Here is a 13,305-nt window from a genome sequence, read left to right on the forward strand (position 1 = left end):
AAAAAGTGTCCTGCTACAATGTTATTGCATTTCAAACTAAAAAAATGTTCAGTGAATGTATACATGGATTATACTTTTAAATGATATAACATGAGCATTTGTTAATACTGTCAGATGGTGTTTTGGGTTAGATTCCTTTCTTCTGCTCTAACTTCCTTCTAACTTTTAGGGTACAAATATCCATATGACAGAAAAAGAGGAAACCTTAATTCTCAGAGCACCAATTTTTAAGATAATTTCATGCTTATTATAGGTGCCAGTTTTACTGACACTGAAGCGATACATTCAGGTCATTAACAAAACTAGGCTAATAGAAGCAAAAACATTTGCAGTCTTACCATCGTATTCTGTAATGTTTTCACTGTGCATACAACTAAAGTTAGAGAAATGAAATTCAGTACACAGGATGCACATTGAACAAGCACATTTACAGAAGTTTCACTGTACTGGATTTTGCAGGTGTCCTATACAGCTACCTTACTACCTTTATTGTAACATTTTGGTCTCACTGGGGAAATGGTTAAGGCAAGAGGAGAGAAGCCTTTGAACCAAGATTTTAAGCAGTACCTGAAAGTTGAGGTGGATGGAACACTGCAAGCACTGGAAATTGGGAAGGTTCAGATAGGTGCTTCTAGCCTGCTTTATCTATTACTGGTCCAAGCAGCTCTTTTAGAAGAGGACATCTTTGCTGGCCTGCCATTGGCTGAGAAGAGTGGCGGAGAGCTCAGAGGTTGGCAATTGGGTCTGAAAGGTTTTTGTGCACAGGACTGGTCTGTGGCTTGCCAGTTCCTCACTCCTGCAGTAAAGCATTGCCTAAAGATTGCCCTACCTTCTCTCCAAAGAAATCCAGAAAAGGATGCTAAATTGTAATCCAGTAGAACAGTCTATTGTAATATTACCGAGTGTTATGTCAGTCAAATATTTATAAGGGCAATGCACTGAGTACTGAGAGTCAAATTAATCCCACATGAAGCAAGCATTATGGTATTTTGAGACAGGGTATAAAGCAAAATTTATAGAAGCACTCTAATGTTTATACTTTTAACAACTCTTCTGTAACAAATGCAAAATAGAAGAGTTATTGAGGAAGCCATATCACTCAACAATTTTGTTAATACAGCGCACAAGGTTAACACCAATTTTATTGTGCATGGTTAAGAAAATACTCACTAATAAAAGGCTTTCTGATGAAGCTTGAAATATTCATATAAATTATGCCATACTTTTTCATCTTCCTCTTAATATAAACATCTGCCACTAACTAGTTAGTTCATTCTGATGAACATTAGGAACTAATGTGAAGTACTGTGTTATAATAACCAATACACTGGCGCCCTCTTATGGCTAACATATTTATTTATCCAAATAGAAGCAATAAAAGTACGTGTTCATACAAAACAGCTCCATATGCTTACACTCGAAAACCTTCCAGACTATGTTAATTGTGATTGAACAAAAGGAGTTGCATAGTTCAACATTTTAAGAAGTTATCACACCTTTAAATATATGCATTTCAGAAGGTGTGGTCTATAGAACAGGACTGCTATTTTCAGAAAGTATGGTCTGCAGAACATACATTTAGGCTGTAAGCATAACAAATATATACAAATGCACCAATACGAGCAGATAACAATAATGTAACCAAACTAAAAGCCACTGGAATGCTAGCTTTTCCCTTCTGTTTGTAACTATAACTTTCTACCAGGATTTGAAAATAGACTCTGAAGCTGCTTAGCAAACCCTTGTCAACTGGGGACTCAGTTAATCAAGTCTGATAACAGGACATATTTTATGGATTTGTATTTAGTTAAAGAACGGGAAATGGGCACATTGGAGAGTGGCAGCTGAGTTTTTCCAAGGAGCTGTAACAGAACCAGGATTTTGGGGGGTTTTTTACGGTAAGCTTATAACTTATGCTGGGGTTATGTTCTGGGGATCATGCCTAAAGCCAAAACTGTGTATAGTCAAAACACATTGGGTGCAAATGTGGGTGGGATTGCCAAAGTCTCCCCCCCCCCCCGGCTGATTCCTGCCCGCTTTCCATTTAAAAAAATTCTAAGCATGTAAAGCTGAATGTGCACAAGTTAAATGTGCATAAGTTGCGGGCTTATGTATTCACAAATGACCTAGTCAGGACTTCACAAGTTTGTGGATGACACCACAGTATTCAAAATGGTGAAATCTTTGATAATTGTGAAAGGTTAGAAAGGAAAAATTGGGAGTAAATATCCCTTCCTTTGAGCCCCTTTCATTTTGGGAGGTCCAGCTAACCGTTTATTTGCTGCCCTATTTTAGCCTTGCCGATTCAGACAATTATGAACTAATTGGGGTTTCTCAGTTCAGCATCAATAATCAATATTTGAGAATTGTAATAGCAGCAATTTATAAAGTTTATTATGCTATTAACCTCATTTATGTCCTTTTCTGCAATGCTTAAGTTCTGTTAAGTAAAAGAAATATATTTGCTAAGTGCCTGAAGATATCCTTGAACATTAAGTTTTCTATGTGCTTATAAGAAGGGGAATTAACTTACCTCTTTAATGCAGCAGTTGTTACAGTGGAAATTAAGGTGAAAAACTTAACTGTCACACTCTGATTTCTGATACATAGAAATCAGGCTTAGACTTCTCTAAACAGAGGAAAGTTGTCATACCATGCTCAAGAGCTCCATAGCATTACATTTCTGTATTTTATCCCTGAATTCAAAAGGCCCCCTTATAGTTAACAAACAGCAATAATTCAAGATTGTGCCCTTCACCTCTGTTTGCAGAATGGCAGCTCTCTGCTCTTTAGCTGTGAGGGACTCCTTCAGAACATCAATGTGTTGCTTGCTATCGGAAAATTGGTTTGTGAGGGTTTCCAATTTTGTCTGTAAGGCCAACAGCTCTGTGTCTTTGCGTGACAGTTCCTGTTTCACCTGACCAATCTAAAGAAGGAACCAAAGAGAAAAATACAGGTTATCAAACTGTACATTAATCTGTCAAAGTAAACAGAACTATTTACGGAAATATTTCCAGCTATCACAAAGGCATGGCACCAAGCTGGCTCAGGAAATCGGAAAGGACAGTAAACTTCACTAAGCGCATGCGCCTGTGCAAGTACAGTCTTAAAATAATGTTGTAAAATGAAAATAGAACTGGACTGTAGCCAATATGCATATTATTCCACTACTACATTCAACTTCAGGCAGAGGCCCAACAATTGCTGATGAACCAAGAACTGAAAGAACAAATAATAGGCCAAACAGTAAGCCAATCAGTTATTGCCTAAGCTTTTTAAAGCACTTGGTAGTGAATTGCAGAAGCAAAAAACATTGATTTTAAAAAGGAGCTGTTCTGCTTTGTTGAAGAGTGCCAATATCATTTTGTTTCTGGCCTACATTCCTACTACTTAATACCTGTGTTTCTCTGTGTTACAATTATGTATGACTGAGGAAAATATTTTAGCAAAGATGTGAAAAAAATATGCATTTGAAAATTGAGGGAACTTCAATGTATTTCCCAGGTAGTACTTTAAACATTAACTAGTAACTATATTGACATCACTCTTGAGTACTCTCAAGGCTTTCAGCAAATTATAAATCCTTTGTTCCAATAGTAATGTCAAGGCTCCCTTCCTTCCCCATTTTGTCTTATAAACATTATTTATATTAATTATAGGTTTGGTTTGCACATAACTTTAAACCATGAAGAATCTATGATTTAGTTATGATTTGTTTGATCATCCATACTCTGCCCAGCAGCTTAACTATTAATTAATTAATCATGTTTACATATGTTTCAAGGCAATTGACAGACACATCATAAAAACCTAACGATATTTTTTCAAACAGTACAAAAACAACTGAAGATTTGTACCATTTTTAAAACAACACTTCAAACAGAGATTGTTTCAACAGACTTTTCTAGATGGATGAACCAAAAAGCACAGAAAGCACAGATAGTGAGTGCCTGCCATGTCTCAACGGAAACAGAGATGGTCATTTAGTTCTGTGGAACTATGGTTTGCTTACCACCAACTAACCATGTTCTGAAGCCATGGTTTGTTGTCAGCTCATGAAGCTTGGTTTGTTTTAACCATTGGTATGGCATGTGAACCCAGTACCCTTCTTAATCATGGTTTGTTTGGCCACCTCAGACACTCACCAAGCTCCAAAGGCATGAGACAAACAAACCAAACTTTGCAAACCAAGCTATGATTTGTTGAACAAACTATGACTTAGTGTTAAGTAAAATCCAGGTCATTGTCTGTATTAGATTATGAACCTGCAGGCAAAGCTTGTATTCTTTTAACTTTAGTATAAGGGCCTAAGATTGTAGTAAACAGTGTCACTCAGATGACTGTTAGACTTCCATGAATAAAACATGAAGGGAAGCAATTTCCAACTGTTTCCTCGCCCCCTGTGGGACCCTACAGCATAGATTTAGAGGGACATTGGGAGCTGTGTACTTTTGCCAAAAATGGGTTGGGTCCCCTCCCTGTTCTCTTACATTATTTTTTCATTAACTGCAAAATATTTTCATACACTGGTGCACCATGGTAGCCCATTAAAAAAAGATGTATGCATTTATACAATCTTCAAATCAGATTTATTTAAACAGAGCAACAATCTCCTGTAATCAGGGTAAGATCACAGCTCAGTTTTCATGTAGAAAAATATTTTCTCTGTTGAATCTATCATAGAGATATTATTTCATTTCATCCTAGAAACTGAAGCCAAATACATCAACAAGTCAAAAAACTTGCAATCCAGACATGTTTTAAGATTAAATGTGCAGCACATACTTCAAGGCAGGACAGGAAATGAGGACATAACAAGGTCTGCATTTCTGCTCCTAATCTCACACAATGAAAATACACAGCCTGACAAAATATAGTGTGGAATACAATCAAAGTCATAACATTTTACTGTGCGTTTTCAAGAGCTCAGTACATGCATCTCAGAAACATCTGAAGCACTTTGAAAGAATCTAAGAATATAGCATGGCACCTTAGCTCAAGTCATGAAAATTGGGTGTTTGAAGTAGATTATAATTGTGATGTTACTTAGATCAACCATAAGTAAGCTAAAGACAGATGCAGATTTACAGTTAGTTATAGTGCTTTTCACAGCCGCAGAGTGCAAGGTAAGCAAAGTAAGCTACCCGGAAAGCCATCAGAGCCCAAGTAAGCGGCACTGCACACAGAGAAGTCAATCTTACGGCAGAGACCTCAGTCTGGAGAGAAGTCACTCTCTTTTTCAGCTCCTCTCCTTGGGCCTCTTTGGCATTTAGCTCTTCCTTCAGTTGCTCTACCTGCCACGACATTATTATTCTCTTACTTTTATATTAGAATGTTTTCCTGTCAAATGTCCTCAGTCTGCACGGAGGCAAATCGTAGCAAAAAAACAGCCAGCAGATTCAACACTTGCCAAACCCTCCACCCTGGCAAAAAGGCAGGGTCTCTAAAATAAAACACTTCTTCCTAAGCTGCATACAGGAAATATTGCACATATAACAACAAAGATGGCATGTCATTATCTAGAACACACCACCGGTTTTTGGTAATGAGACAAACTGTTGTAATTGAGAACAATTTGAGAAAAAAATTACCGGCTTAAAGAGCCAAGTATCAAACACTGCTGAAAATAAAATACATAAATTTGAAAGAAGACTATGCAGAATGTTTTTAATTTGATTATTATGCAGTAGATCAATAACTGGATCTCCTTTAAAAATAATAATCAGGCCTTTTGAGGTCTACTGCCCTTTTGTGTTGCATTTAATTGTGATTAATTTCCCCAAGAAGAGACTGGGTGGTGCTTCTGCATCAGTTTATGAAATAAAAATTACTACTGTTTGAAGAACAATACTCAAATTATGAAAAAGAGTTAACTCCATTTCAACAATTTGAGTGTGTGTATATACACTAGTAGGACGCGGGTGGTGCTGTGGTCTAAACCACAGAGCCTAGGAGTTGCCGATCAGAAGGTTGGCGGTTCGAATCCCCGCGACGGGGTGAGCTCCCGTTGCTTGGTCCCTGCTCCTCCTAACCTAGCTGTTCAAAAGCACATCAAAGTGCAAGTAGATAAATAGGTACCGCTCTGGCGGGAAGGTAAACAGCGTTTCCATGCGCTGCTCTGGTTTGCCAGAAGCGGCTTAGTCATGCTGGCTACAAGACCTGGAAACTGTACGCCGGCTCCCTCCGCCATAAAGCGAGATGAGCCCCACAAGCCCAGAGTCGTCCGCGACTGGACCTAATGGTCAGGGGTCCCTTTACCTTTACCTACATACACTAGTAGAGAGGGTGGAATGCAAGTGCCTCATCTGCTTTGTGATTAGTTGGTTTAATTAGTTTCTTAGAGGAGTATATCATTGCCTAACAGATAGTGTTCACTCATTACCTTGTTTTTCATGAATTTGGAATGGCTACGATACACCTCCATTTGTTTCATTTCCTCCTCTCGTTCCTCTGTACTGAGGGCTCCATTTGACTTCAGCATCTGGATCTCTTCTTCCAAATCTCGGAGTCCACGCTCCATGGAAGAGATCTTAGAATCCTTCAGACACAGTGAACAATGGGCAAATTAGTCTTTTTCATAAATTGTAAAAGCACCCTAATATGGCAAAACAAAAAACAGGCCCTCCTACAGGAACACTGTCAGTCAGTGAAGAAAGACAAGAAGGGAGAAATCTTCCATCTGTTGAAACATGAAGCCCCAACACCCTGAAAATATTCCAACAGTAGTAGGAAGAGCAAAGAGCATTTTCCATAATCTGGCTGGATGAAAAGGTGTTGCAGCTTTGCTCTCAAGCGAGATGGAAAGGACAGGGGTCCTCAACACATTCTGCTCATCAACTTCTTTGTAAAAATCCTATCTCCTGTGTAGTCAATGAATGTCTGTGGTTTAATATACCACAGTGTGCTGCTTATGGTTAAATTTAAAAACCCGAATAGCAAAAGAACAAGAAATATTATGCCCTTTGCTCTGAATAGGCATCTCCTCTTTCATGTAACTGTAGAATTCTTACCTTCATCTCTATAACAGTCTGCAAAGCTTTAGTCTTGGCAGAATCGGGTGCATTTTCAAAACGACGATGCATTTCCTGTACAGAAAGAAATACAAGAAGGCTAAGCACAACAGACTTTACTCAAAAGAGCATGAGCAACATTATCCAACTATTTTGGATGACCTTTCACATCAAACAACAGACATCTACAGTCCACTGAAATAAATCTACACACAAGTGAAATGGTTATAATCATCTGCCTTTCCAACAACTAACACTCAACAGCAGGCAGCTGAAGCAACTTAAAAACCCCAATACCTTTCAGCTAGATGATTCCTTATATGGTCTTTTCAAACTTTATCTTCTGGTGGGAGGATAAAAATACTTTTTAAAAAGAGGATTAATAAATAACAGCAACAATCTGGTATGTACTTAACAAGCTGATAAAGCATCTGTGCCAATAATACTCCTACACGCCCAGAGTAGCAACCACCTAGTTACTGATGACGACAGCTTTCTCCAGAGAGACAGCAAGGGATGAGAGAACGTTCACTAGGTTGTTCATCAAAACAGTCAACACGCAATGGGTGTAAAAGTGAGCACCTATATTTCTGTAAGTATCGCAGAATAAGCACTTCTAACATAAAAAAGCTGAATGCAGGGCTGCATGGTGCCAGAGAATCAATTCTTCTTTGTATTTTACAGAGTACAAGCCAATTATACTGTATTTCCTTCAGTTTTTTGTAATTACCTTCCACACATAATACACAGGAGTTAAGGAAACAAGGGATTAAGACAATGCAAGGTGTCAGAAATTCTGGCAACTAGGTCCACACACCTTATTGTTGGCACCATTGCCACAAATGGCTAGGGAGCAGCACATCAGCTACTAGCTCTACAGGGGCCATGTGACATTTATTAGCAAGGGTAGGAATGTGGTCTGCTTGCCTGCAATCCTGCAGCAGTGGGGTCAAACTGAGCAGAATAGCAAACCCCCCCCCCCATTTGCTACCTGCAATGACTAAAAGGAATCTCCAAACAGAAGCAGAAAACAAAGGTGTCATCAGTGGCAAAGGACATCACCTATGATCACCCATGACACCAACCTGGCAACAGAAGGAATCAGGAAGCACACTTCTGTCTGTTCTGCTACGTTCCTTTCTTTTGGCTTTCATTTTTATTGTTAGATTTTGTAACTGTGAAATAACACTAGTGTTTCCAGTATGAAAACATTTTATTGGAAAATCTAGAGTGCGGTTGATCCTAGCATGTCTAGAAGTTATCACCAGCTGATTTGTGTTGACTTTTAAGCCCTATCAGCAGTCTGACATATCCTTAAAGAAAAGAATGAGATGCTGAAACTACTGAAAGCCTAGACTAGATGAGGTCAATTCTCTCTCCAGCAACTTCTCAAAATAGGATGTGGAAAATAACTCAGCATTTTGTCAGTACCATAAATTTCACTTTCTGTATGTATGTATGTAAATTTCACTTTCTGTATGTATTTCAAGAGCATTGGAGTAAGTTTTTATACTGCTTTTATACTGCTTCTGTTCATTCCTGCATGTTAACCTCCCCCCCCCCAAAAAAAACTTTACATAACACTACAGGGGTTCATTGTACTCCAGAAGTAAATGTTACCTTAGTGGCTTTATCTTGATATAGGAAGTAACACTTTCATAGTGCAATCTTGCAACACTGATTTCTTATTTACAATGCTTACTAGACTACTGAGGTACATTGGACCCCTTCCATTATTTACCACAAGCATTTTTTCATTTGTTTGCTTTCCCTTCTGTTTTCTCCTCCAGGGCTTGCTGATAGCCAAATAAGGTTTGCCTAATTGGTGGGATGTATATTTTCCCCAATCGCAGTTCTGTTTGCCCCTAACAAAACAACCAGATACCCAGCTGTACACAGCTAGAGACTCAAGAGTTGCTCAGCACACACTGGTTATTCAGCTAGACACAAAGAAATGGACAGATGTCCTATCTGCTATAGAAATGATGATAACAAATCATGGCAGCAATGCCATCATTGAAAGCTTTTAGTAGTTACCCTGTTTCCATGAAAATAAGACAGTGTCTTATATTAATTTTTGCTCCCAAAGATGCGCTAGGTCTTATTTTCAGGGGATGCCTTATTTTTCCATGAAGAAGAATACGGTACACATTTATTATCTAATTGTGAGTCAGCCAGACTCCGTGAGGGCAGAGCGAGCAGCAGGCGGCAGCTTGTCCTGGCGGCGGCGCGGGCTCTCTGATTTAAAGAGACCTCGCATTGCCTGAACAGCTCCAGCTGTGCTGCGGCCAATCAGTGAGCTGCACGGTGGCGCCTGCCGCTACGGTCCAGAGGAGTCAGACGCCTTACATTAGCTTCGGGGGCCTTATATTCCGGGGAGGCCTTATGTTCGGGGGAGGCCTTATCGGGGAGGTCTTATTTTCGGGGGATGCCTTATATTACAGCGAGAGGCAAAACTGGAATTAGGTGTTATTTTCGGGGGATGTCTTACTTTTGGAGAAAGATGGTAGCCGTAGAATATATGTGTCCTCAGCATTATATTGTAGAATGATGGAATTCTGAAAGTGCTTTCTTTTACCGTTCAAGTGGTCAACTGTCATTTGAAAAATGTTTATCTATATATAAATGTAATTTATGTTTTTAAATGTGGAGTCTGATTTAATCCAAATGTTTTCATTAAAAAAATTAAGGTAAAATTAAGTTTCTGATTCAGTGTTAAAATATATTTTTGGAATGCAATAGTAATAAAATTAGCTTTATGCTCAACTGGAGTTATTCTGAAATCAGTTATATCTTTACTTCCAGCTCAGAGGTCAATTAGACTGTCAAAACAAATGGTGTAAGAGGTGTAAAGCAACTATACCAATGATCCTAAACTTTGCCAAACCCCTTTTTGGTCCAGTCTTGCTGTAAGAAGATGAACAAAGCCATTACATTCAGAAGAGAACAATTATAATATCGATTATTTAATTTCTATACCACTTAATATATTAAAAATGTATCTGTGGTGTACACAAAACTGGAGCAACAACAGAGAAGTTAAACAAAATATTACAAAATGCACAGTTACATATAAAAATGTTACATTAATACTAATGTAGATATAAATCAATATTCGTTCCATTTTCCTTCTGGCACACCCTCCTTCTCAGCCTCAGGGAGGGTCCAAGAAACTCAGGGGGTTTCCCAGAAGGTCCAAAGAATGGGAAAAGGACCCCCCTCCACTCACAGCTCTTTCTTCATCCTCTGTCCTCTCCTCCTCCAGCTGCAGTATTTCAATTCCAAGTATTACAGTATTTCAATTTAGCAATTTGCAGGTAGCTTGAAGAGACTAAACAGCAGCTTATTTTAAGGGAGAGGAATGTGAGGAAACACCAAATCCACAGCAATTTAATGATGCCCCTTATTTCAGAAAGCCCTATCTCCTTTTTAAATTCTTGCAACAAGCATTGAAGTTCCATGATGTCCCTTCTTTCTTACGTGGCAATCTAATAATGGTTATCAATATAAAATTTCTACAGATTCTAAATACCGTATTTTCGCTCCATAAGACGCACCTGACCATAAGACGCACCTAGTTTTTAGAGGAAAACAAGAAAAAAAAAATTCTGAATGAAACAGTGGATGTATGATTTTTGTTGTTCATGCTGTGACCACACACATGCTATGTGATCTGATGGTGAATTTGGGGTGACCCAATGCAAAAATCCTGAGGATCCATGTGCTTTTACCTCCCCCTTCTCAGGCAGCCTCCTTTATCTCTAGAGTCCCTTATCTCCCTCCCTGATCGCTTGCCGATCAGCTGCTCAGCAGCTTCCTTTCAATACCCCCTTCCCTCTTGTTTGCCTTAGTGTCTTTTCCTTAGCTGGAGCAGTTTTTTGCTCCTCCTTTTCTTCTAATTTCTTTCCTCATTGCTTGTTTTCCAGTCTCCTCTCCTTGCAAGTTCGCTGTCTTTACCTGCCCCCTCCCAGGCAGCCTCCTTTATCGCTAGAGTCCCTTATCTCCCTCTGATCGTTTGCCAATCAGCTGCTCAGCGGCTTTGTTTCAACACCCCCTTCCCTCTTTCTAAAAAAAAAAAAAAAAAAGCAGCACAATCTGCTTTTTGCTCCTGGGCAATTTGGCTCCACGAATCATGCATTTCCTCCATAAGATGCACAGACATTTCCCCTTACTTTTTAGGAGGAAAAAAGTGCGTCTTATGGAGTGAAAAATATGGTACATATAAACAAATACTGAGATTTCCTCATCCCATTTCAGTAAGCTTGGGTGAATGTGAGCAAATAGCAGTTCATGATTTGTACTGAATTTATTAATCAGAGTAAAGGAAGCAGCAATAATGTTGAACTTGAAGAAGAATAAAAAATGGAAGGCTTTGGAATCTTTAATATAATTAATAGGCTGTTTTCAGGCTGCAAAATTTCATGTGTGAGGAACTTCTAGCTAACCCAAAGGTTTCTATGTGCACTGCAGAACAAAGAAAATCTAGATTAAAATCCTGTAATTTGATAACAGACTTCACATTGAAGGAGCTAAGCCATAATTAAAGTTCTAATTAAAAGTATAATTAATTGTCCTGAGAAGAACAGCTTCTAAAAGAATTTCAAGCAACAAAGAAGAGCCAGTAAAATTAAATAGATCCTTATTATAAAAGTAATCATTAAAATATTTGGAGGGCATTTCTAATCATATTCTACAGGATAGTTTCCCACTAAACCTGCATTTGCCTTAAGCAAGGTCAAACATTATTCCTCTATAACAACAGCAACAAGGTGGGAGACTGTAGGAAATACACCACCATCTTCTGGACACTGAATACGTTTGCAGGAAAGACAAACCTGATGCTCTTTGGACTTAATGCTGATTGTACCAAAGTATCTCCCCCTCACCCCCCCCCCAAAAAAAGAAGAGTTAACTGGAAGAGAAAACTTACTAAAATAAGTTCAATATTTATTTGGAGCTTCCAAAATTGTTAGTAATGTGGTGTCATTAATATACTGGTAACTGTTTTCCGTAGATTCAATTAATGCCTGTGCTGCCCTTGAAAAGTGTTCAGAACTTCTGTCATGGAAGCTCAGCTGCTGAGACACACAAGGCAACAAGGAAACATCCGCTTGGTTTTGTGACAGTTGTACTGACCACCTGTTTACTGGGTCTAATTCAAGGTGCTTGCATTCTGCTAATATGAAGTGCCCTTCTTCATATATTGTCCCTACCACCCACCCTTCAATACCTGCTCAAAAGGCCCTACTTGAAATTTCCTTCACCAAGCTACCTAAAATTTGCACGCATGCAGCGGAGCTCTGAGCATCATAGGACACAACAACAGTTATGTTTAACAAATATTAGGATGAAAAAAACTTTCTATTGTGCTCAATTTTCAGTTGAATCTGAACGTGTGAACACTAGTGTATCAACCTAGTCCTTTATTCCTTCATCAGACCACACACATCGCTTTCTACCTTACTTTCTGGCAGTGACTGTCTAGCCGATATTATGCTTCTTTGTTTAGCAGGAGTGCTTATTGCCTAAAGTTATTCAGCTACATTTAGCTATTACTTTATGAATTATTTACATCAAAAAATTATAAAGAATACAATACTATAAAGTGCAATACTTATTCACTTTAAATAGTGTGTTTTGGACTATGCAACCAAGGCAGCAAATGATTTCTTCAAATAACCTTCATAGCAAAGTGGCTGTTTCCATGGAAATGGCAGAGCAACCATCCATTACTGCTGCCAATATTTCTCCTTATTCTTCTATACACAGGTAGATGCTCATTTACAGCTTTCTAATGAAACTACACACAAACACACAGGACTAATATATAGCAGCATCCTCAGATGGTTACACTAGTAGTATTTACAAACACAGAGAGAGAATAAATACAGCTTGCCACTCTGCAAGCACAAGTTCCTGGCTGCCACTGGTAATTCTCCCTCCCCCATCAGAGGATTGTAAGGTACATGAAGACCAAGTTCCAACCATGTATGTCTGATCTAGACTTATGTTCTTGGGTGCTACTACAAATCTACTCTCCTGAAGTCCAGGTCTAGAAGTGTGTGGATCTCCAAAGCCCAACATTTCAAATGTTAGCTTTCTAGCTATTGTGGAAGGAGCTTTACTATTTTTATATTTCTGCCAGAAACATCCAAGTCGTTTGCACACATACATCCACACACAAAGAATATACTGGACCTTGTACTGAGTACACTTTGGTCCAAATGGAATTATGTGTAGCTAGACGACAACTCCTATCATTCCCAACCACTGGCCATATTGACTGGGACTGATG

The 13,305-nt window shown here is 38.7% G+C and overlaps 1 protein-coding gene across 12 annotated transcripts in view; it reads right to left on the reverse strand.

Annotated features, from left to right (window-relative positions):
- The window catches only part of ERC1 (ELKS/RAB6-interacting/CAST family member 1), a 158,653-nt gene that overhangs the window by 120,361 nt on the left and 24,987 nt on the right, over positions 1–13,305 (reverse strand). For 8 of the 12 annotated variants that reach the window (XM_081878821.1, XM_081878827.1, XM_081878817.1 and 5 more), the window contains exons 4-7: positions 7,011–7,085; positions 6,383–6,538; positions 5,211–5,294; positions 2,759–2,926 (exon numbers count right to left, since the gene is read on the reverse strand). In XM_081878821.1, coding sequence (XP_081734947.1) covers positions 2,759–2,926; positions 5,211–5,294; positions 6,383–6,538; positions 7,011–7,085 — 483 coding nt within the window. The remainder of the gene's footprint in view (positions 1–2,758; positions 2,927–5,210; positions 5,295–6,382; positions 6,539–7,010; positions 7,086–13,305) is intronic. The other 4 variants (XM_081878824.1, XM_081878818.1, XM_081878826.1 and 1 more) reach the window with 1 other exon arrangement.

This window comes from Podarcis erhardii (assembly GCF_964252035.2).
Source record: "Podarcis erhardii genome assembly, chromosome: 10".
Taxonomy (NCBI): Eukaryota; Metazoa; Chordata; class Lepidosauria; order Squamata; family Lacertidae; genus Podarcis; species Podarcis erhardii.